We start from the raw sequence: 25,394 nt of genomic DNA on the forward strand, positions 1-25,394 counted from the left end.
CAAGGAACCCAGGTTAGGACCTGAGGGGAGGAGGAGTGACTGAGAAGGACAACAGAGGCAAGAGTGCTATGCCAACATACATCCTTCCACATGGAAAGAAAAATCAGAAGTAAGTGCCTCCCCAGTAGGGAGAACAACAGAGACATGCTCTAGATCAAGGGATACCAAAAAAGTTTCTTTAATGAGCCTAATATTTATATAGCAAGAAAGTTCAGACATTTATTTCTCTTCTTATGGGATTTCAAGAAAGATGGAAACAGAACCAGGAGGCAGAAGATCAGTCGTCAATAGGGGATACGAACCTTCCCAACCATGAACGCCCCCAGTGGGATTGGGGAACTGGCTCGTGTCCAAAAATACTTTCTGTGAGCACAAAGGAACAGGAAGATGGTGGACCCCTTTTAGTTCCATGTGGTTGCTTATGTATGTTTATTTTTATGAGAACCTAGTGGACCAATGAGTCTTAGGACCATAATTTCAGATCAAAGTTTCTGACTCTTGTGCTGGATAGAATGGTTTAGTTTTGACTGAGGGAAGACATACTCCATGCTGAGAAAGAAGAGAAAATCTGAGCTGTAAAGGACATTCTCCCATCACAAATAGTGCAGTCTGCCTTTAGAGCTTAAGGCTGGCAGTGGTGTCCTGGGGAAGCTGGGCTGTGTGTTACCTGGAGCAGGTGTTTACTTCTGCTGCTGCTCCTGGCTGTTAGGTATACACCCCACCTCCAGCTCTCACCCTCCTCTCACCCCACCTCTCAGCTGTAGTTTTTCTCCCCCAGTTCTAAATTATGTCTCAGTCCTAGAACGCATTGTGGGTAGTAGAGGCTTGTTCTTCCTGCCAAGCTTTTAAAAGGAAACCACAGAATAACTCCTTGTTGAACACACTCGTGTTTTTTTTTTTTTTTATGGGACAGGATTTGCCGGCCGGTCGGTTGCCAAAATGCCACATAAAAACATATGCTCCGTGCAGAAAAACCCAGAAGATCTTGGGATCGATGTGCCTCAGGCCGGGAAGCATCTGTCACAACTGGAATCTTTCCTGTTGAGTAGCTTTGTGTCATGTACTCCGACACTGGCAATCCCTGGAATTTTGAGTATGGCCTTGCCAACGTGACGTGCTGATGCGATTTTCTTTAGAAAGACAGCTCATTTTTCTTGCATCAGGGCTGGGTTTGTCAACGTTTCCCTATTAGTAAAGCAGAAAGAGGGTAAGAACGTCGAGCTTCTCCAGAGAGCCCTGTCCATTCGAGAGCCTCGGCAGCAGCAGCTCTGAGGGCCCTTTACAAGCACTTCCTTCTTAGGGCTGGGCTTTCTGCCCAGCAGGTGGGGAGTTGAATCACTAAGGACACAAATGGAAAGGGAGGGGCAAAAAAGTGAAGACTTGCATTTCCTTGAGGGACACAGCACCAGTCCAACCTGCCACGCTGACCGCTGACCACTTCACCATCAGAAAGCAGCCAAGGTAAAGAGAAATATTTTCTGTATTTTATCCTGGTCGAGCTTTTTGTCAAAGGGGAACAAATGAAAGTAAAGTAATTCCTTTAGAAATGTGATCCAAATGATGGGGAAGCTTACTATTTTAATAAATGTGGCTTTTGTTGACTCTTTGATGAATTCATGAATAGGTTGGCATATCATGATAATGTCTATTTTAAAATTTTTGAGGCAGGCTCATTTGATTTTAAGCCTCTGATTTGTTTAGTAAAATGGAACTCTGTGATTTTTTTCTACTTGCTAATAATCTTTATTTGAAACGGAGCTAGTCATGCATGGCTGTGTCCCTGTCTGATGAAGTCTCTCTCAGTTCCTTGGAAGGTCTTGTTTCCACTCAACTGGTCTTATCAATCACCATGTGTTAGGAAGAATTTCTTTATTTTGATTGTTCTGTTTTTTTTTTTTTTCTTATGGCTATAAAATTAGTCTCTTGAATATTACGTGTATTCTTGCACAGGGGCATAAAGCTTCAGGGTTTATGTTTGTGTGAAGCGGTGTGCATTTGGACATTTCTACTATGTCTAAGAATAAGCAAACATTTACAAAGTTTGAAGCACAGAAAAGGAGAGCAAAGGAATAGCTCTCATTTCTGGTAGGGAGTAGGCACTAGAAAAGCTGTCACAAGACGAGTCCTGTGAATGGCTGCATTCTAGGTTGTACGAGGCTGATGTCTTAGCAATCTTTGGAGATGCTTCTCCCCTGGTACTAACCTAGACCCTCTGTCCCCATGCAGTCCTTTAGTGTCAGTATCACCTTGTGAGATATGCTCCCTTCCTCACATTTCCTGGAGAGTGGTGTCCCTTCTAGAAACGTCCCTGGCAACTCAGAAGGACCACAGCAACTTCCCTTTCCTGCCTCTCTCCCATCGCAGCCTTCTGGGGTCACGTTCCATTTTCTTGGCAGAGAATTTTCTTATCCTAAAAAGTAAACAGAAAGGTGCAAAGGAGTTTTCTATAATTCATTTCTATAATTCATTCGATTTGAAGCTGGTCTACTTTGAGGACCCCCCCCCCACCAGCTTTCTCTCACCACCTGAGTGGGAACTTCTTTGGCATCTGTCCATTTCTGATAAATTCTGTGTACTTTGGGATCTGTCCAGTGTGAGTCCCTCTTCCATGAAATGAATTAGAAGTTGCAAAATATTCAGAATGTTGATTTCTCTAATTTATATAGATTCTTGGATGAATGTGAAAACACTAATAATTTCACAGAAATGTTTTCCCTGCCTCTGGAAATGGTCAGTCCAGTGAGAAAGACCAATGTGTTCAATGAATCCAAATTTGTAAATTCATCCACACATTTCTTGGCCCACGTGAAGACAATAAAGTCTACTGCATAAACTCAGACTGATTCAGTTGTGAAAGGTTTCTGCTGTTAGGAAGGTAGAATTTTTGAAAACGATTAGGGATGGTAGACATCCTCCATGCTACATGGAAGACAGTTATATCTCCATCTTGCTGATAAGCCTGTCAAGTACCAAAGTTCACTGACTCCCTCTAATTATATATTTCCAATAATTTTTTAAGAAAAACTTGAACCCCAAGTCTTCCCTTTTGTGTACTGTGAGCTGTGAACTCTTGAAGAGTCATGAGATCTGTGAAGTAAGGAAAATAATATGTTCATTAAGTATCATTAGTCTATTAATGCTCTATGTCTTACACACAATTCCTTAATTTTTCTGATAAGGCACAGTCATTAATACAAATGGATAATAAACTTAGTGCAATACAATCATCGTTTTATCTCAAATAACAGTTATCTTACTAGCATATGGCAGCAAGTGGGGGAAGCATAGGTTTGAGAAGAGATGGACGCTTTCTTAAAGATAAAATTGGATTATAGGATGCAGGATAGTCCACTGTCATCATCATGCCTTTTAAGTAAACTTAGCACTCGGTCAGATTTGGACAACAGCAGGCCTCTCCATTATGAAGAGGCAGAGTAGAACCTGCACATGCTGAGAACATTCTACTCCACAAATAAGAGAAATCCTAGAGGGGCCGAACTGAACCTTCTTAGATCCCCCTCAAAAATCATTCAATCAGATAAGTCACATCTTCTTTCATAAAGAGGAGTGAGTAAAGCAGACCCAAAGAGAGCAAGAAGGATGAGCCTGGTGCAGTGGTGCACATCTGTAATCCCAGCAACTGGGGAGGCTGATGCAGGAGGATCTCAAGTTCAAAGCCAGCCTCAGTAACTCAGCCAGGCCCTAAGCAACTTAGCGAGACCCTGTCTCAAAATAAAACATAAAAAGGGTTGCAGATGTGACTCGTGGTTAAGCACCCTGGGTTCAATCCCTAGTACTGAAAAAAGAAAAAAGAGAGAGAGAAAGGTTACTCTGTTCCTCTGTGGAAAACAGGTCTTCAGAGTTTGGGCAAGCAGGATTCCCCTCCTAACATCAGGAAGACGTTAGGTAAAACTGTAGCTGTATTTTCCCCCAGAGGATGACCATGTGAACAACCCAACCTCAGATCCTCACTCCTTGACACAGCACGTGACATCCCAAGCCCTCCCTGTCTCCTTTGCAGAACTGCAGAAACGTGGCCCGCCCCCCGAGACTTCAGACTGAGAATGGTACACGCATAGTGTTGCACCCATCACGGACTCAGTGGCTCAGTGGTTTCCTTTACAGGAAATTCTTGAACAGGAGTGTAAGCGGGTGTATATGAGGACGTTCATCACAGCGCTCCTGGTGATGGTGTAAAGCAAGAGGCCACGTAGGTGTCTGTGCTGCAGAGTGGACAGACAAAATTGTGCAGGAAGCACAGGAAGGCAGCAGTTAGCAGTCGCAGATTCCGTTTCCAGAGTCGCATGGATGCATCTTAAAACATTATAGTACTAAGTGAGGAACCATTTCACAGAAGCTCATCTATGAAAATTAAAAAGTGCATAATTTAAGGAAATTGCAATTTTATAAGGACACATAATAAAAGATATGCTTAAACAAAAGCATTGTCTATGGGGGTGGAGGGGAAAGAGAATGAAATAGGCCCACAGCAATAAGCAAAGAAGAGAATGGCCTTTGTAGTCCAGTGATGACTTGTGACAGGAGAGCGGAGTGAGATTACTTCAGTCTTCTGCCCTTGGAGTTACAAAAGAAGATAGATGGCAGGCAGACTAATAAATGTGCTAGACATATGGTAAGTGGTCCATATGTATATATTTGGAATATGGTAGCATATTCCAAAGTCTTTTCTTAGGTAACAATAGGACTTCAGTGATATGAGTGGACAGGCCTTTTTATAGTTATGCTATGACATAAATTGAAGAAAAAATGTTTACCTTTACTTATATACCTGAACATACCTGAACATACCTTCCAGAACCTGATTCCACTAGCTAACTCCATTCACTAAGATGCAAATATAATATGAAGAGTGTCGGGCTTGGACAGTCTTCATTATTGGGCGAGTGTTCATTATTAAAGTCATTAAACAAAGTCCAGGACACTGTTATCATTATACATGTTACAGAGAACCATATTCAAATTAACTTGAAAGACAGCAACCTGCTAAAAATATAGGGTTGTAGTTTAGTGAAATAAAATGATCAAAGTCCTCTGTTATACCTTAAAAAAAAAAAAAAAATCCAAAACATCAAGAGCAAAGAAAAGTATAGTCCAGGCTTGGTCTAGCATAACCGCCAGGCCCTATTATACTCTTCTTGGTAGTCTAACAACTGGAATGCACAATATCTACTCCTTAATGATAATTTTAGGGCAACCAGTTTTGATTACAGGGATGTGTGAGCATCATTTCTACCTTATAAATGCCATGGGTCATTATTTTGGAAGTCCAAAAGTGACACACTGACTTACGGTCCCTCTCTGCCTGACAGTGGATGCCCCTACTCTCTCCTCCTCCCCCAGGGTCCACGACTGGGTTCTGTAAGCTCGTTTGACAATCAGGGCAGAGTAGCACTGTTTTGGTAAGAAGCATGCCACAAATGCCTGAACCAGTGACAAGTTCACATTCCAGAGAACACACCTCCTGTGAACTCAGCTCAGATATGTGCAGGCCAAAGACAAGTTAGTACCTGGAATAAATGTGCACAGGTGGGGAGGAGCACCAGTCATTTGTCATAATGTCACAGGGAATTGACACAGGCCTTGACTCAGGTTCTAAAAGAGGGCAAAGCTGTAACCTAGAAGGTCAAAGGTAAAAGAGGGAAATATTCTCAGGTTCTTAGGGGACTAAATAAGAGAAAATATATAGCTGACTAGGAAAGCATGAATGTGGGGCGAGGGCTCATCAGTCTGAGTGAAAGGGTATATACGGAAATTCCGAAGGAGAGTAGGGATGCTTTAACTGCAAGTGACAAGACACTCAGTTAAAATGGCTTATTTAAAAATAAGGAAAAGCTTTCATGTGATGTGACAAGAAGTCCCAAAGAAGGGCAGAGCCGGGGTTGCTAATCACCCTAGATGATTTGTCATTGAGGACTAAGGTTTTCCATCTTTTCTCTCTGAGATGCTGGTTGTCCTCTTTGGCTGGCTGCCTCATGGTCACAAAACAGCTGCTACCATAGTAGTTACATGTAGATGACACTACTCTGAGAAGAATGCAAAAGCTGGTTTTCTCCGTGAATCTCCTCTTATCAGAAAGAAGACTCTTCCAGAAGCTCTCCAGCAACGGTTGCAATTGTTTTTATTGGAAAAAAATCACGGCCCCATCTGAGTCCTAAATCAGTCACAGGCCTGGGATGCAGACTTGTCTCAATCGGGTTAGGCCAACCGAGGCTGGCTCCCGGGGCCCAGGAGGGTGCAGCCTTCTCTGCAGCGTGGAACCTGAAGCAAAGCAGGTTCCCTGAGCACAGGAGGGACTGGGAGGGGAGGGCTGAAGAGCGGGCAATCCACGGTTTAGAAAAATGCTGTCTGGGGAGGATTTGAAGGTACCTGGAAAGAGAAAAGGTCTCTCGAGGACGGGACTTGGGAGGGAATTCCCGTGGGGGCGGGCAGAGCAATCTGAGGGTGGGAGGTGGGGAGGCCGGTGAGAAGAGAACCCCGGGAAGACCCTTCAGAAGGTCCGAGAGTGGGAGGGAGAGAGCATCGTGGAGCCGGTCTGAACTCCGCCCCGGCGTGGCCTGGGCCCCTCAGGAGTGGTCTGGGGTCGTCTGGTTTCTCTGAAACGGGGCTCACGGAGCTTCCAAGGACGCAGCCGGCCTGCCTCCAGCCATGTCTCGACCTCCTGTTTCATATTTCTGTGACCTGGCATTTCTCTGCGCATGCCGCTCCTTGCGAGGGAACTCTTCTTACGTGCGTACGCCATTCTTCCAGAGGCAGCCGGACCTCTCCTGCGCCAGCAGGTCTAGCGCACCGCACCTCCCGGGTTGGCTCTGCACCCGCCGCCCTGCGCCTCCATGATGGCCCGGCACACCTGCATCCTCACGTTCAGCGGGCTGGAATTCCCTCCGGTGCTTCTTTCACAGGTGGCTACCGTGTACCCTAGGGCTGGTCTAGGCGCTGGAATAAAGCAAAGGGCAAAACATAGCCTTGCTGTGATGGAGGGGACCAACAGTAAATGCATGCATAGTCATTCAGCCTGCGGGTGACATGTGCCAGGGAGAAAAACAAGCCAAGGTGCTGTGACCTTATGGGCTACCTTTTCAAATGCGAGAGTCAGGGAGATTTATTTATTTTTTTAAATTTTAGTATCATTTATGGGTTTACAAAATGATAATTTCAATGATTAATGAGATCGTATGCTCCTTTTTTGACTTCCTAATCTTCAGTATGAATATTATGTTTCTTTTTTAAATTTATTATTTATTTATTTTTTATGGACTGCATTTTGATTCATTGGACACAAATGGGGTTCATCATTTCATCTTTATGGTTGTACATGATGTAGGTTTACACCATTCGTGTAGTCATAAATGTACATAGGGTGATGATGTCTGTCTCATTCCACCATATTTCATACCCCTGCCCCCTTACTCCTCTCATTTCCCTCTACATAAAGTTCCTCCACTCTTTTCTCACCCCCACCTCCCACTCCCATTATGTATCATCATCCGCTTATCAGGGAAGACATTCAGCCTTTGGTTTTTTGGGATTGGCTTATTTCACTTAGCATGATATTCTCCAGTTCCATCCATTTATTTGCAAATGCCATAATATTATTCTTCTTTATGGCTGAATAATATTCTATTGTGTATATATACCAGTTTCTTTATCCATTCATCTATTGAAGGGCATCTAGGTTGGTTCCACAATCTAGCTATTGTGAACTGAACTGCTATGAACATTGATGTGGCTGTGTTATTGTAGTATGCTGATTTTAAGTAGGGAGACTTATTAATGAGAACAGAAACACGAACACTTTGCTGGAGGGAGCTGTCTGGACATCTTTGGGAGAAGTGTCCTATAAGAGGATGTGCAAAGGCTCCAAGGCAGACACACTTGTCACGCTGAAGGAATGGAAGGAGGTGACATGGTTCAAGCAGAGTAAGCTGGTGGGAGAGTGGTAGGGGATGAGGTCTGAGTGGAGCTGGGGCCAGCCCAGAGAGACTTGCTTATCATGGTAAGGACTTTGATTTCTTTCTTGAGAGGGAGGAAAACACCAGAGCCTTTGAGTAGGAGAGAACATAAATGATCGTTAAAAAACATCCCTCTGGCTTCTCTAGAACACACAATGGAGGCGGGTAAAGACTGACGTAGGCAGCTTAGTAAGTATTTCAATACTCCAGGGTGAGTACCTCCAGAGAGAGGACGGTAACTCTGACCAGGGTGGTAACTAGAGAGTGTGAGGCACAGGCAGATGGTGAATATTGTTGAGGATAGAGAAAACAGGCTGTTTTCATAGAATGATGTTAATGAGAATGAGAAAACATTTAAGGGCAAGCCCAAGCTTTTTAACCTGAATGAGTCAAGAAGCAAGGGCACTATTTACAGAGGAGAAGGCTGGGGGTGTAGAGTTTGGGAGCCCTGTTAGCTGTCAAGAGGAGAGGCTGAATGTGCGGCTGGATGGATGGGGCAGTGTAAATGCAGGAGCTCAGAGCGTGTCAGCTGGATGAGGTCAACTGGGGTCTGAGCAATGCAGCAGAGGCCCAAGATCTGAAGCCTGATGAATTCTACATAGAGGTTGAAAGTGGAAGGAGATCCCATATGAGACAGGAGGCGGGTGGAACCAGGAGAGACAGTCAGCTGGAAGTCAGGGCTCGGAAGCATTTGATGGCAACGAGACTCCTGAAGAACAGAGCCTGCGGAGGACAGAAACGATTCTCCATGGTGCTGTTTCTGTAACTCCCTGCAGTCGGCTACCCGAGTGTTTGTGCAGTGAGCAGGATGAACACTCCCTCCCAGCATGCTCTTTTCTTCAGATAACTCATGTGCCAGTCATCTGTTCTATCTCAGTATTCCTCTTCATTCCTCGGTTGCCACTGACATGGTCGTGAGCCCAGGACTGGGCTGTGACCACCTTCCTGTGGTGTTACCTGTTTAATAGTGTTGCTGTCCTTTCTTGGAGGGGTACCGGGAGTGAGACCCATCAAGGAGATAAAGATGTGTGAATATTTCATAACAAGTCCCACTATGATGTACATCTATAATGTACCAATGAAAATTAAGTGAAAAAAATGTGTAGAGAATGTTGCCTAAGTTTACATTATTATCAGATTATTTGTGCAATACTGACGGGAGGCGTTCCTCTCCTATGAGGCTGCAAAGTAGTCAGTCTAGCGGGAAGATATCTTGTTTGGCTGAGTTTGTTTAGTTCAAGAATTTTTCTGAACGAATTCCAGGGTGAGGATTTCTCATAAAGCATGGAAATCAAGCACAAAAAGATCCGATTCCCTATGCTCTTTTGCTCCAGAACAATTATAGATCATTTTTTTTTTGGTAAGAGTGAAAAGACTTGTTCAAGTGTGATGGATGGAGACAAAGCTCTTGCAGGGACAGAAGGACACCATGCAGGGATGGCCCCACAGACCACACAAGAGAGTGGGATAGCTTTGAACCCTGGCTGGAGGAGAGTAGCTCTATCCATCAGCATCTAAAACTAAGTGAATTCCTCCTTCTAGCATTTGCTGATTTGTCAGAAGCTGTGATAGAGGTACAGGTTTTACTGAAGCCGTGAAATCAGATGACTACATTCATGACATTTAAACACTGAACTCTGATATCATCAAGTGATGTTCTGAGATTGTTTTCTCCTTCCTGTTCTCAGGCAGTGCTTGGTGTCAAAATGGGCTCCCTCGGCACGGCAAACGTTGAATTCTGCCTGGATGTGTTCAAGGAGCTGAGCAGTAACAACGTAGGAGACAATGTCTTCTTTTCTCCCCTGAGTCTGCTCTCTGCGCTGAGCATGCTCCTCCTCGGTGCCAGAGGGAACAGTGCAGAGCAAATAGAAAAGGTGAGGAATGCACGGGGGGTTTCCCCGGAGCCCCACGCTGACCACGGTCCCCTCCCTCCACGTCCCCTCTGCTCCACCAAATGACTTCTATCTTTAAGTAGAGAAAACTGCCTTCTTGTAAATGAATACAACACACTTGGGCAGATCACATTCTTAAAAAGGGAAAATGGATTACGTAATAGAATACATGGTAATGCAAATGGCGTGATCTATACAACATATAGTCTCTTCCTTATTGTCAGCAGGGTGTTTTAGTCAGCCTTGTGTCACTGTGACCAAAATACCTGACAAGAACAACTTGGAGGAGGAAATGTTTATTTTGGGCTCATGGTTTCAGAGGTTCAGCCCATAATCAGCCGACTCCACAGCTCTGGGCCTGAGGTGAGGCAAACATCATGGTGGAGGAGCTTAGCACAGAAAAGTGGCTCAGCTCAGGGCAGTCAGAAGCAGAGAGAGATTGAGGCACCGGAGACAAAACATAAACCCCAAAGCCATGCCCCCAGTGACCTACTTCCTCCAGTCACGACCCACCTACCTACAGTTGCCACCCAGGTGTCACCAGTCCCTTCAAATTATTAATCCACCAAAAGGATCAATCCACTCATTATGCTGCACTCCATTGCCTAACACATGAGCTTCTGGGGGAACCTCCTGTGCCAACACAAGTGACCTCACAGATCTCTGTGGTTTACTCTAGAGTGCCTACTTTCAGTGATGTAAGTGTGATAGAGAACACACGTATTGTACTTTTCTTTCCCTATAGAAGTTTAAACTTAATTCGATGAAACTTAATGCCATCTTAGAAATTATTAAGTTTTAAAAAAATATTAATTACTACATTTCTTCATGGCAACTCTGTGTAGCAGTTAGGGACTGTTATCCCCATTTTACAGATAGGGAAATGGACTTGGAGAGAAAGTTGACTTTTCAGGTTTCATAGGCTCATAATGGTGATTTCCATATATATGTTACTGCTATAGAACTCCAAGAAGACGATCTCTTAATAACTCTTAAGACACTTGCTTATCTTACTCTTGTCCTGTTATCTTACTATTGTCTGTGCTGGGAAAATGTAATGCTTTACCTGGTCCCAGGCGGGTGCCATCCTAGTTAATGAGCCAAGAAGAGTAGGAGAGGGGAGAAGAGATGAAGGCCTAAGAGTTCAGTCCCTGGAGCCTGATGCTTAGTGGTCTGGAGCAATTGCTTGACCTTCTGACCTCAGTTTCCCTAATATAAAATGGGGACAGTAGTGTCTATTCATAAAGTTGTTGGGAGGGTTAAATAACGTGTAAAGACAATTCAGGACTTCAGACATAGCATTCTTAAACAATGCTATCACTATCAGTCTTGCTCTGAAATGAAAGAATAAATACAACTCTCAACTTCTGTGGGTGCTTTTACTTTTGATACCAACTGATCCCTTTTCTTTTTCTAGGTGCTTCACTATAATCATATGGCAGCTTTCTTAAAACCAGAGTTCAAGGACTCAGCAGAGGTATGATGATGTCATTGCTCAGCTGTCAACTGCACTTTAACATAAGAGCCCTGAGAGAGTCTAGTCCAGGGCAGAACTGTCTCCCATGGTCTCCTCCTTTACTGTTTCTGGCAATCACTCCAGCCTATTTAACACAATGTTAACAACAGTGATGATATGACTGCTATTAATAATAACACTGTTATTACTAATAATATTAGTAATATCAAAGTCCCCCAGATTTGACTATTGTCCTCTTTCTCACATACTTCTGATGTGTACCTCTTGTTGAGTTTGCCAGTTTTACCTATGCAGTGTTAGAATTTTTCAGCTACTGAGGACACTGAGAAAGGACCCTGATGCTTTGCACGTAACTACAGACTGGGCCTGAGGTTGTCCCACCCACTTGCTTTGGGACAATGGTCCTTAGTTCTTTCTAATGGGAGCATGCATTTTGACATCAAAGTTATCTTGGACTCCCACATGAAAGTAGTTATTTGGCACTGCTTGGGAATATACATAAATACATACAGATTGACTGAAAACTTGCTTCAAAGAACCCAGCTTATTATCAGGAGACCAAAGCGCTAGCTTGGGATTCACTGCTTCAGGGAACACAGGCCTAGATTCTGCAGTGTCAGTGAGTTCTTAGCCACCTTTCAAATCATCAAAGCTGCAAGCTTATCAGAATTCCACCACTGAGGGACAAATGAGTGTGTTGGAACTGTCCAGTAAAGGACAAAAGTGTTTGATTAAGAAGCACATAGAAAACAGACCTCAGAAAGAGTGTGGCAGAGAGGAAAAATGATTCTCAGTTTAAAGGCAGTGACAAAACTTGGATTATTGCTCAGAACACACCACTAAGATCTCTTTATTCATGGAAACTCCAACTTTTGAATCAAATCATTAGAGCCAACTAGTGCTTATGATTCTCCACACAATCTGCAATCAAAGTTACAGAGTGGTGAGACTATGGCCCTAAAGAAAATTAAGAAAAGAAAAACTGGTTTAAACTTTGTATTTACTCCTCTGTTCTTCAGAGGCGAACACCTTGCTCTCTGGGTACTGTTTTCATGTTATATATGACTCTCTGGTGGCAAGAAATCAAGTGACTTGACAAATCACTCTGTTTATTCACATCAGTGCAGTCGAGCTGGAAGGCTGCATTCAGAGTTTGGAGTCCTCCTTTCTCAAATCAATCAACCAGGCACTAACTATACCCTCAGCATTGCCAACAGACTCTATGGGACAAAGGCAATGGAATTCCATCAGGTAAGCCCATCTGGCACCCTCTGAATTTCATACAATGAAATCCATGAAGGATAAAAAAAGGCATGTGGCATTTAGCTTTAAGAGACTGAATTTGATCTGACTTAGAGTTTCAGAGAAATGGTTTTATCAAAACTCTCATTAGAGTTGTGTAACATCACATAAAAATTCTTTATTAGCTATAAAACCCCTAAAGCTGTCCAAGAACCAACGTAAGAGATGAAGCACAAAACAACATAGGTAAGAATTATCCCTATGGACCAGAAGAAAAACTAAACACATTTTTTCATATCTTCTTCAAAGGCCCTTAATGGCAGAGCATTAAGAGGTATTTGAAAGTACGTTGAACTAGGAGCCAAGAGACACGAGTTCCGTTCCCTTTAGACAGATGGTTGGACAAGTCACTTCTATCTTTAAAATGAGAGGATTAAAGTAAATTGTTTTTCCTGCTCCAAAATTAGAGTATTATTTATGCCCTTTCCCAACAGTAATGCAATATGTAGTTTTACTGAGTGTGCACTACATGGCAATCATTCTACTTAGCACATTATAGTCATTATCTAATGTACTCCTTACACAGAGTCACAAACTGCCACTAATTCTAGATTGTGAAGAAGACACTGAAAAGTCAAGTTGGAAAGGATACAGGAAATTAAATGGCAAGACCTAGATTTGACCTCATCCAAGTCAATATTCTTGTTTTTGATCGTTACATCTAACTGCTGTGGTTGAGGTGAAATGCTAGTGTTAGTGATGTAGTTTTGCTTGACTGACATTACTTAAATACAAGCTAGGTGAATTGGGATGAAACCTGAGTTTCTACTGTTCTCATCCAGCCTCGTAGCCCAGGCTGGGTCTTAGTTGTGACAAGTTTCCAATAGTCAGAATTTTTGTCTCTTGGGGTGGGTGAACCACTTTTCTACTATAGACAGTTCAGGGGTATTTCCTTCTACTGCCCTAGAAGCATATAGGAAATGTTTATGAAGAGTGCCTAACATGGTTAGAACTAACATTCATGGTCCTTTGAGTTGAAATGCTCTGTCTCACCTCTCTGTCTCCCCAGAAGAGTGATTCAGATAAAATGGTAGATAAATGTTGACTTGGGTTGATAGCGATTGTATCTGTTCCCGAAGTGAGGTGCTCTTTGTGTTAGTCAGAATTTTGTTACTGTGACAAAATACCTGAGAAAAACAACTTAAGGAGGAACAGTTTATTTTGGATCACAGTTTCAGAGGTTTCATTCCATGGCTAGCTGGCTCCTTTGTTTCTGGGTCAGAGGTGAGCTAGAGCATCATGGCGGAAGGGCATAGCAGTGCAAAACTGATCATCTCATGGCACCCAGGAAGGAGAGAGAGAAAGAAATAGGGTGCAGGGTAGATATGCCCCAATGGCATAACTTCTATGGACCTTTCAACTAAGTCCTACCTCCTAGAGTTTCCACCACCTTCCAGAAGTCCATTCACATTATGAATCCATTAATGGATTAGGCTGCTGATGAGGTAGAGCCTTCAGGATCCAATCATTTTTCAAAAGCCCAACTCTGAACATACCTGCACTGAGACAAAACCTTCAACCCATGAATCTTTGTGGGCCATTCCATATCCAAACTATAACACTTCTCACTAGTATCATGAAGACTGTTGTGAACTGTGTCATGAGATAGACTATGACCTCAGGATACTGGCTGGAAAAACTCCCATCTCATGGGGTATAGGGAGTCACTTAAGGATGTTCCAGTCACAATTGTACTTAGCTTAGGACAAGAATCATCCTGAGGCCTGGTTTTTGCCTTGGTTAAGCTTGGTGGCACTTAGTTAAGGCACTAAAGAATCTAGTTAGGCCAGAGAAAAACTACACCCAGCCAGCCACTTTCACAACTGCATAGTCTCGAGGTAACCTAGTCAGTTCATGGTGGGGTAGTGGAGCCTGCTGGGCTATGGGGTATGACCCCAGGATCTCAAGTCTAAAATCATGGACAATTTGATTTGGGCCCAGGAAGATTTAGCTGCTGCCCTGGCAGCGAGGTGGTGGAAAGTTCCTGGTCGTAGGAATCAAGGGCCATGCATCGTAGTCAATATGGCTCCAGAATGCCACGTGGAAGAGGCTTTGGAGTGGGGATTCGGTTAAGGGAAGGCTAGTGTCTTTATGTGGAGTTTGTGTTCCTGAATAATATGTTACAGGTGAACAAAACAGTGAATACCTTACAATATTTTAAAAGACATTTTAAAAATGCCAATCGTCAATACCAGGTATCATTATTACTATTATTAATTTTATATAGGATGATTTGTGAAGAAATTCTTACACACACACACCATGAAAGACCTTCTGGTAGATCTCAGATGAGGAAGTCACTTAGCCATTCTGGTTTTTGATTTACCTGTCTATAACATGACAGCAGTCACAAAATCACTCTTCGTTTCTTTGCTTTGAAGAGAAAAGAGGAGGGATAGTGTGAGATGCAATGTCATTTTGTTTTGAATGGTTTTAGAAATAAGAAAGCAACAACAAAACATTTCTGAACATTTTTTGGGGGAAAGGCTTTGGATTTTCTTAAGGGTATTTGTTTTATTAAAAATAAAGTACCAGCCAGGTGGAAGGCACAGGCCTGTAATCTCAGTTACCCAGAAGGCAGGAGGATCACAAGTTTGAGGCCAGCCTGGGAAACTTAGTGAGATCCTGTCTCTAAATACATAAATACATAAATACATAAATAAATAAATAAATAAGGGTTGGAGAAGTAGCTCAGTAGAAGAATGCCCCTGAGTTCAATTCCCAGTACCACCAAAAATAAGTAGATAAATAATAAAATAATAACAAGCACATATGGATTTTGCTTTCTTTCAAACTTGTATCCACGAACTGCTTTCATCTCTGTTGGAATGTTGGAATGCATTGATCTGTGTTTGTTTTGTCTTTTTTTTTGTGGTTTATTTAGCTGTGCTTTCTTTTATAGCAATACTTAAGCTGTTCTGAGAAACTGTATCAAGCCAGGCTACAAACTGTTGATTTTGAACAGTCTACAGAAGAAGTGAGAAAAACCATTAATGCTTGGGTTGAAAATAAAACTAATGGTAAGAATGAATCACATAGATGTCTACAGACTTTATCTGTGCTGTATTGATAAACTTACTGAGTCAATATGCTAACCGGGAAGCTGAGCAAGTCCAGAACCTGACAGAGACAGATCCTGTTGTATGGGGCCATTATTCAATAGATCCCATACAACCATATGTACTGAAGGATCGATGTCCAGTGGCTCTGAGTGAATATCACCTGTACTTTAGAGAAATATTTTAAATTGTGCAGATTATTTATTTAAAAATAAATCTCCCTTTTGCAATTAAAAAAGCCCTATATATTGTTAAGCATTACTTTTTAAAATTGGCACATTACATATTTGATGCAAAGATGTGTTCATTTCTTTTATTTAAAAATATTTAGTTAAGGAAAGACTTAGGGATATACAGTTAGTGAGAATATATAATGAGCTTAATGTCCCTCAACTGACCCCTGATCACTGGTGAGCAGCCTTACTGCTCTGTATTCTCATCTTTTTCTGGCCACTTCTTTCAGATGATTTTGGAGCAAATTCCAGAAGTCATCATTTTTTTCTATACTTATATTAATTTTCTCTCTAAAAAAATGTAGACTTTTAAAATGACAACACTCTTATCAAACCTACAAAACTGAAAATAATCATTTAATATTAATAGATATTTGGTGAGTTTTCTTATTTCCCCAGTTGCTTCTTTTTTGTCTGAATCAGGACCCAAATGACATTTATACACTGCAGTTGATCAATATGTTCCTGAAATATTGATTTTTAGAAGATATACATACTTGATAATCTCAGCAGTGCAGGAGGCTGAAAAAGGAGGATTGCAAGTTCGAGACCAGTCTCAGAGACTTAACGAAGCCCTCAACAATTTACTGAGACCCTGTCTGAGAATGAAAAATAAAATGGACTGAGGATATGGCTTAGGGGCAAAGTGACCCTGGGTTAAATCCCCAGTACCAACAACAACAACAACAACAACAAAGTAAAAAAGCAAAAACAAAACAATACCCCCCACACGTACAGAGAAGTAAACTACTGTATGTATGCCGTTGGATAAATGATCACAAAGTGAGCATGCCCATTGCCACAGCAGGTCATGAAAATAAAACATTAGCTACTAGGAAAGGCACTGCTGAGCCTCTGAAGGTCCCCTCCCTAAAGGTGACCCTACTGCCTCCCAATGTTGACGTCTGTTACCACACAGCAGTTCTGCCTGTCTTTAGAGTTCATGCAGTTGGGACCACAGGTATGTGTTTGGCATTTTTAGTTGATATTTAGCTCGTGGTAATGTGCTGCCTACCTTGTTCATTTCCATCCATGTGTATTTTGTTATCTGAATATCCCGAGTATATTTATCCATCCTACTGTTAATGAACATTTGGGATAGTTTTAGCTCGGGTCAAGTATGAATAGCACCCCTAGGTGAGTTTTGATGCACATCTTTTGGTACACATATGCCTGCAGTGCCACCAGGCACACAACTTGAAATGAGATTGCTGTTCCCGAGGTAAGGGCACACTTGATTTCAGTCAGTGACAAGCATTCTTGTTAACTGGTTGCATCCATTTACTTGTCTAAGCAATAAATGAGAATTTTATTTGTTATTCATGCCCAGACTTAGCATTATCAGTCATATTAATTTTAGCCACTTATTTTTATTTTAATTTGCATTTCTCTTCTGAATTATATAGGGGAACACTTTTTCATTTGCTTCACATTATCTTTTGTGAAGTGCTATTATAATATGTAAAGCTGATTTGTCTGCTTTTTTTCATATAAAATTTAAGAGCTCCTTACACATACGGAATACATACGTTGCAAGAGACTTCCAGCACTTTGTATCTGTCTTTCTTAATGATGCTTTGGATGAATGGAATGCCTAATTTCAAAGGAATAAACTGTATCAATCTTTTCCTTTACAGTTGGTGCCCTCAGGTATTGTTAAAGAAAACTTTGCTTACTCCTAGTTCATGAAAATATTTTCATATATCAACTTCCAGAAGGCTTTTTGTAGTTCAACTACCTTTAAGGTTCATTTTAAAAATCATTCCCCTCTTCATGGATATCTGATTAGCATAGCACTATTTATTAAGAAGAAAATCCTTCCTGTGCAATCAGAGCTTCATCGCAAATTAGATGCCTGTGTGAGTTTGCTCATGGTCTCCATTCTGTTCCATTTGTCCATGTGCTTATTCTCATGACGATGCCATGATTGTGGCAGTTTTATGAGTCCTTAGTGCTGGACGGGGAAGTTCTCCAGCACTGAACTACTCTTCTAGGGTTGTTTCTGCTAATCTCTATCCTTTGCGTTTCCATGTGCCCTTTAAAATTAGCTCGTCATCTTCTATCCTCCGTACTACCCTGAATTTTAATAGGAATCACATTGAATCTATAGAGTTGGGGAGAAAAGACATCTTTATTCAGCCTCCAATCTGTGACCATGACTCTTACCTCTGTGTATCTAGGGTTTCCTTAATTTCTTTCAGTAACATTTGTGTTTCTCTATCTTGAAGTCTTGTGCCTCCTTTGATAAATTGCGTCTAGATATTTGAGAAGTTTGCTGAATTTTAGCTCATGTCAATTATTATTCTAAGTGTTATCCTTTTAATAGGAAGCAATATTTAGAGACCGTAATCTGGGTATGAGTGTTCATTGCTAATGATTTGGTCAGATTTTCTAAGTGAATATACTAAGGAGTACTTATTTTTTTTAAATGGTTGCATCATCTCTTACATATATTACTTATTCCAATTTAGTTTCATGGGATTTTTACTTAAAAAAAAAAATTCTTCTTGTTCATGCCTGTAATCCCAGCGTCTCTGGAGTCTGAAGCAGGAGGATTTCGAGTTCAAAGTCAGCTTCAGCAAAAACGAGGTGCTAAGCAACTCAATGAGATCCCATCTCTAAATAAAGTCCAAAATAGGGCTGGGGATGTGGCTCAGTGGTCGAGTGCCCCTGAGTTCAATTCCCAGTATCACTGTCCTCCCTCCCACTCTCCGGCAAAAAAAAAAAAAAAAAAAAAAAAAACCCCCTTAAACACCCATTTCATTTATCTCATGTCAAAATCCCATTTTATAAAGTCACTAAGATTTTTGCAAGCTCACCTCATCCCATAATACACATAATTTTAAAAATGATGGTACTAATTAAAACAATAAAAATCAGTAGCTTAAGATAAATTTTTTTTTTTTTTTTTCAGTTCTTTTGTCATTGGGGTTTATCCCCCTAGAGGTGTGTGGTGGAATTACCTGTTGAAATAATCCCTCTCTGTGGTTATGCCACCAACTCAGTACCATTAGTTCCTGACGTCTTGAAAGTTAAGCAGTTCCACTCCTTGATAGGAGAAGGAACTGAATCTGATGAATAATAAATTAAGATTAGAATCAAATGATACCATATTACTGCTAGAGCTAATTGCACTGTGGAGAGCATGTCAGCAACATAAAATAAATACTTCTCTGAGCATAGGGCCATGCTTTCCCACATGTGTATCCCATTACATCATTTAACAGTGATGAGCTCTCAACAATATCTTCTTTGTTGATGGACTCACAGATCTTACTCACCTTTAGTAATAGGTGCCCAGGTTAAAATATATATCTATCCATTTCTTTTTTATTAAGTTAGGAAGTGTTTATAAATTTTTCAAATCTTTTTATTTACTTAGTGCAATAGTACAAAAATGTGTTTTATCTCATGTGCCAACTCTGATCTGCTCCTAGTGGCTGCTTGGGAACCCTGTGTTAAGAAAGAGTCTGAGAAAAAGCCCACAATTGAGATGATAACTTCAGGGCAGTAGGAATAGTTTTCAGTTTAGTTTAGTGTCATAACCTTGGTTTGGTTCTAGTATCTAGAACAGTGCTTGGCGCATGCAAATCAGTTAAAAATTGTTAAGCATGAAGGCCTAGTGGATAAGGTTCTCTGTATGCATTAGGGAGCTAAATGTGGATTTATTTAGAATATTACTGCTATCATGCATTCATGTTTATTAATCCATTCATTCAGAAATACATTTTGAGTATTTAAGTTTAGATAATGTTTTATCACATGCTAGTTATTGTGTTAGGCCCAAAGGTTCAATGCAATTTAAAATCTTGGTCACTTAGAGTCTTATGTTCTAGATATGCCTGTTTTAAACTATGATAGATTGCATTCCAGAAAGCTTTGGTAGATTGCAATGCACCCAAATGCCCCAAGATGGCATTGTGTTCAATTTTGATCAGTATGTTTCCAAAGTAAGCAATTCCTGATATATTTGTATAAGTTCTTGATTTTCAAATATGCATTTATTTCAAATGCTATTGTATATTCGTGATATACTAATTCTAGTACATTTTAAGAATGAGTGATTCTTTCTAAAAATTTAGCCTGTTTGCATGTAGTGAGGTTCTGGTAAATATAAAGGATGATAAGTAGTAAAAATGAGCAACAATAAATTATTAAAGAATTTTCTAAAAAAGCAATAATATATAATATGCCTTGGATATAATTAGACACAGGGTACTAGTACTGAGATACTAGCTTCTCCCTGGTTGCTATCTTTTGATTAGAAAAATCTTCAGTATTCATTAAAATAAATCCTTTGACAGGGAGGAGTCTATGGCCAGATGAAAGAGTTCTTCTGGCATCTCAAGTGTACAATAAGCTTAAGTAATAGATGCACACTTCTTGTGACTGTTCAACTTTATTATCATCAAGTTCAAATCCAATTATCTTTTTTTTCTTTTACTACAAGGAAAAATTACAAACCTCTTTGGAAAGGGCACAATTGACCCTTCCTCTGTAATGGTCCTGGTGAGTGCCATATATTTCAAAGGACAATGGCAAAATAAATTTCAGGAAAGAGAGACTGTTAAAACCCCCTTTCAGCTAAGTGAGGTAAGTGTTTCATTTTCAGACTGATGGCAAATTTTGGAGACTGTGATAATCATTTAAGGACAATTTAGTCCTTAAAGATTTAGTGAACATATAGGCCTACGTAGGTTCCTGTCATTGTGTTTTCAATAAACTTTTATTTTTTTCCTCGTTGAGTGACAGTAACCTTTCTCATGGGGGCACCTAACAAGTCTTTAGACACTGAGAGTCCCTGGAAGAGAAAACACCTATGCTTTTCCTAATGTTCTATCTGGGCATTCTTTGCACATACTGAGATTACTTTCTCCAGTGGCTCAATAAAATTACCTGTGCTATTTTTCTTCTAGAGAGTTTCTGAAACTGAATTAAAAAATAAATTGATCTTATGACTTCATTTTCCCATATTAGCTAGAAACTGCATTGATATTTTTGTAGACTCAGGTCATGTATGTGCATTAGAACTACTCAGTCTTTAACCATGACTTACTTTAAAAGTTTAAAAATCAATAAACTGTGCAAAGAAAAGCAATAAAAAGATATACTTGTTAATTTACATTCTACCACTGCCTTTGGAGGGTTAATGTAGATATTCATGATATACAATAAAATCAGTTACATACCTATTCACATATGTAACTGTACTGTCTAATCACAATCTTTTCTTTTACTAGGACAAAAGTGTCATTGTGGAAATGATGTATCAAACTGGAACATTTAAGTTGGCCTCCATCAATAAGCCACAGATGCAGGTCCTTGAGCTGCCCTATGCTGACAACAAACTGAGCATGATCATTCTGCTTCCAGTGGGCACGGCTGATCTAGAACAGGTAAAACACAAGAGCACTGGCCTGCAGCTAGAGCAAGGGGGCACGTGCACACACCCGCTCCTGCACACACCCTGTATCGCATGATGCTTTGCAGCCAGTCACCGATTCATGATCTGGGCTCAGTACTATCACCCCAGGAACCATGAGAGGAAGGGCGCAGTGACCCTGATCCTCAGGTAGGACAGGCTGTTCTTAAGTAAAAAGGTACATGGGGGCAGAGTGCCATACTGCACAAATATACACATGCCCATCCTTGACACTTGGGAGACATCCTTCTACGGTAATGAAATGGTAGGTGGTGCTCCTAGTCCACAGAAATCTAATCAAGCTATTACACTCTGTGGGGGGGCAGTATCTTCATTTGTAAAACCCTAACCATTTTTAACATTCCTTGTTTTGTGGGAAAATGAGCACTGCAGCCTTGAAGAAGAGGTCATAGTGGTGGTGGGAGTTTGGGTCTAATCCCTCCTCATGGCCGCAGCCAAAGATGCCCTGCACGGGGGGCCTTGGAGCCACCACACTTCCTCCCCCAAACTAATTGGGAACTCCCGAGACCTTGTAGAGTGACAATTCTCAGGAGGACAGTTGAACCTCTGGGAGCCTGCAGAAGCTCATGGTTAACTTCTCAAGTTCATGGTCGTGGAGTGTTGGCTTAGGTAAAACCAGTGTGATCCAGGTGGGGGCAGAGAGCAGGGAGTGCTCCCAAAAGAGGTGGGCTGGGGTGTGTGTTTTTAGTTCAAGAAGCGAGACAGGTACAAGTCCAGAGGGAACGGTAGTAAGAGAAGCACGACCGTGGGCCTGGGAACAGGTGTACGTATAGGTGTTGCCAATTCAGAAAGGATCAGTGTCCAGGGCCTGTGGTTAGCTGGGATGGAAGATATTTGGAGGCATACAGCAGTTTGGAAGCAGTTTAGATTCTGCAGCGAGTCCCGTGGGAGTAGAAAGGGTGTAAATTAGAACAGGGAGCTCAGAGAAGGTTTCTAGAGGATAATTTCCAGTTGAGCCTCGCCAGATGAGTCGAAGATGGACAGGTAAAGTAAAAGCACTGTGCTGCTCCAGGCAGAGCAAAGAACATGAGCAAATATCTCAGAAGTCTGAGGGTTTGCCAGGCGGGGTGGTGCACACCTGTAATCCCAGCGGCTTGGGAGGCTGAGGTAGGCCCTAAATAACTTAGTGAGATTCTGTCTCAAAATAAAAATATTTTTTAAAAAAGGGCTGGGAATGAGGCTGAGTGGTTAATTGATCCTGGGTTCAATCCCCAGTACCTCCACCTCACCGAAAGTGTGAGGTTTTGTGTCATGAGGTCATGGTAACGTGGATTAGGGCAGAGAAAGAAAAAAATGAAAAGATACTTGAGAAGAAAAACTACCCGTACTTTATAAAGGCTTTCATGTGATTAGGGCAGGAGGTGGTGAAAAAGTTTTAAACTCTTGACTAGGAAGATGGGCTGCGCCATAGCTTGGTCGTGTGGCCCTGTGGGAGGGCTGGCTGGAGGGTCTCAAGTACCCAAGGGGAGACATTCTGAGGGTCGACAGAAAACGTTGAAACTTGATAGAGAATGAGAAGTCAGGTTGCTGAGTCTGCTTCAGGAAGCCTGAGCAGATGTGGAAGGTGAAATGGTAGGTAGAGGCATAAAGGTGTCAGTGAGTACTTGAGTTCAGCTTCAGGGGCAGCACAACAGAAAATGAAGGACAGGAGACCATGAAAGCTATCAGAGTGAAACAAGAACAAGGGGACCTGGCATCTGAGAAGCCAAATGAAGCCAAGTTCGTAAAGAAGGGTGTGATTGAATATTTCCCACATGCAGACTGAGAAGAAGTGGGTGAACTCACGCAGGAAGCAGACACACAATGACTTCAGGACCCATTCAGAGAGGACCATAGGAGAAGCCTAAATGCCCAGGGGACCAAGGATGCACGCAGGCTGAGGATGAAATGCAGACGAGAGGTAGACCATAGCGAAGGGAGGTTAGGCTAAATTCCAGAGAGGCAGGGCAAGCATGCTTTCAAGGTAGAGAAGAAAGCAGTGAAAGTGAGCCATTCCCATCGAGAATTTATTAAAAACAAACAAACAAAACCCCCCAAAACGCATTTAATGCAAAGGCTGTGTTGGCCCAGGTGGGCTCATCTGTGCTTTGTCTCCTAGATAGAGAAGCAGCTGAATGCCAGGACCTTCCAGGAGTGGACCAGCTCGCATAACATGACGGAAAGAGAGGTGGAAGTGTACGTCCCCCGATTCAAACTCGAGATCAAGTACGAGCTGAACTCCCTGCTCAAATCGCTGGGGATGACAGACATCTTCAACCAGGCCAAAGCGGATCTCTCTGGGATGTCACCGGACAGACGCCTCTACTTATCAAAAGTCATCCACAAATCCTATGTGGATGTCAACGAGGAGGGCACGGAGGCAGCGGCAGCCTCTGGGGACAGCATCGCTGTGAAAAGACTCCCCATCCGAGATCGGTTCTTGGCGAATCGTCCCTTCTTGTTCTTCATAAGGGACATTTGTACCAAAATGATTCTCTTTGGGGGCAAGCTCGCCTCTCCATAAACAGAAGGGCTGGATGAGACAGAGACACAGAGGAGTTGTGAGGGCAAACAGGTGGCTGCATCTGCACCTCACAGTCCTCTGTGCCTCAGTTTGCTCTTCTGCAAAATAGGTCTATGATCTCTTCCAGCTCATCCATGAGTTGGCAAAACTTGAGGCTGTGATCATCATGGAAGAAAAAAAATTACACAAAAGCTTTTCTGGCTTTCTTATCTTTGGGGCCTTGTGTGAGTGCTACCCAGGTGACGTGATCAAGTCAGTGAGAAAACAGTTAAAGGCTTAGATTCTCTTGACTTGTATATACCAGTGAGATCATGAATAAGTGACTGCTCTGCCTTCCGAAAAACAATTTAAGGGTTTCTACTTATGATTTCTATTATGATTTCTTTGCTGTTTAAATAGAACATTGTGAATTTTAGTTCAAAATTCTGTATTGACCATAATAAAAGTGTGAAATGTCTTAAGCTCTTTGAAGACTTACACTGCAGCAATTAAATAACTTATAAGGGGAGGTTTTGAATAAGGTCAACTCTAATTCAATGCATATTTTATTGGAATTTTTGGCCAAATCATTGTTAGGTACCAAATTGAGTAACACAGTTCTTGCTTTGAAAAAGTAATTCCAGGAATAAGAGTTCAGAAGATCAAAAGACAGATGCAAACCAGGTAGTTTTACATTAGAGAAAGCCTCCACATTTTGTGCCTGAGATAACATGGAGCAAGAATCAGATAATGACAGCCATGATGAGGTAACAGGGGGACAAGAAGCACTGAGGACCTGTGTAGAAGAGATGGGAGGGGTTTCTTGGCATCTGCTTTCCATGGTGAACATCTTGAAGATATTATGAAGTCTGCTAAGGAAGGCCAAGTCCTTCTGGGTGGTACCTGGCACGTGCTGGGCAGGAGCACAGAGGTACCACCTGCACCAGTGCTGTGGTTGGGATCTCAAATGTCTCCAAAGGCTCATGTGTTTCAGGTTTGGTCCTGGGCTGCTGGTGCTGGTGTGAGGAAGTAATGGAACCTTGAGAAGGTGGGGCCTAGTGGAAGGAAGTTAGGTCAATGGGGGTGCCTTGAAGTGGATACTGGGACTCCAGCCTCTCCCTCCTCCTCTGATTCCTAGCCACTGTGAGTGGGCAGTTTCTTCTGCTATATGCTCCCCACTGTGATGGTTTGTCTCACCACAAGCCCAAAGGCAACAGGGCCAAGGAATCATGGACTGAAACCTCTGAAACCATGAGCCAAAATAAATCTTTCTTCTCTTTAAGTTGATGTTCTCAGGTATTTTGTCATAGCAATAGAAAGCTAATATGACCAAATGTCCTGAATGTAATGATAACAGAGCTGTGTGACACTGAGTTTCCTTCGACAGTTAAAGAGACTCAGTGTGGTTCACTGAAGGGTGGTAAATTCATATAGAGAATTCTTCTGGGGTAATTTATGGAGAGGGCTTCAAAGGTACTGATGTAGATGCTGGTGATAAGAAAAGTACTTGGAGAGACTGACTTGAGAGCTGAAGTG

At 41.9% G+C, this 25,394-nt stretch overlaps 1 protein-coding gene across 2 annotated transcripts; it reads left to right on the plus strand.

Moving 5' to 3' along the window:
* Positions 1-1,178: 1,178 nt before the first annotated feature.
* Positions 1,179-24,336, plus strand: SERPINB11 (serpin family B member 11). 2 transcript variants are annotated; one of them, XM_079109391.1, is made up of 8 exons: positions 1,179-1,461; positions 9,659-9,844; positions 11,280-11,339; positions 12,462-12,590; positions 15,544-15,661; positions 20,384-20,526; positions 21,174-21,329; positions 23,475-24,336. In XM_079109391.1, exons 2-8 carry the CDS (start codon positions 9,677-9,679, stop codon positions 23,877-23,879), a joined length of 1,179 nt encoding a protein of 392 aa, XP_078965517.1. In that variant the 5' UTR covers positions 1,179-1,461; positions 9,659-9,676; the 3' UTR covers positions 23,880-24,336. The 2 variants fall into 2 exon arrangements, with proteins under 2 accessions (XP_078965517.1, XP_078965516.1); XM_079109390.1 differs by lacking the exon at positions 1,179-1,461 and adding an exon at positions 7,017-7,071.
* Positions 24,337-25,394: the final 1,058 nt, after the last annotated feature.

This window comes from Sciurus vulgaris, assembly GCF_902686455.1.
Source record: "Sciurus vulgaris genome assembly, chromosome: 13".
NCBI lineage: Eukaryota > Metazoa > Chordata > Mammalia > Rodentia > Sciuridae > Sciurus > Sciurus vulgaris.

Excerpts from the sequence above, each read along its gene's own strand:
- SERPINB11 (XM_079109390.1), top strand. The coding sequence starts at position 7,045 with ATGTGCCAGGGAGAAAAACAAGCCAAG. Across the intron at positions 9,845-11,279 it reads GTGCAGAGCAAATAGAAAAG|GTGCTTCACTATAATCATAT; the intron begins GTGAGGAATGCA and ends TTCTTTTTCTAG. Across the intron at positions 12,591-15,543 it reads AGGCAATGGAATTCCATCAG|CAATACTTAAGCTGTTCTGA; the intron begins GTAAGCCCATCT and ends TTTCTTTTATAG.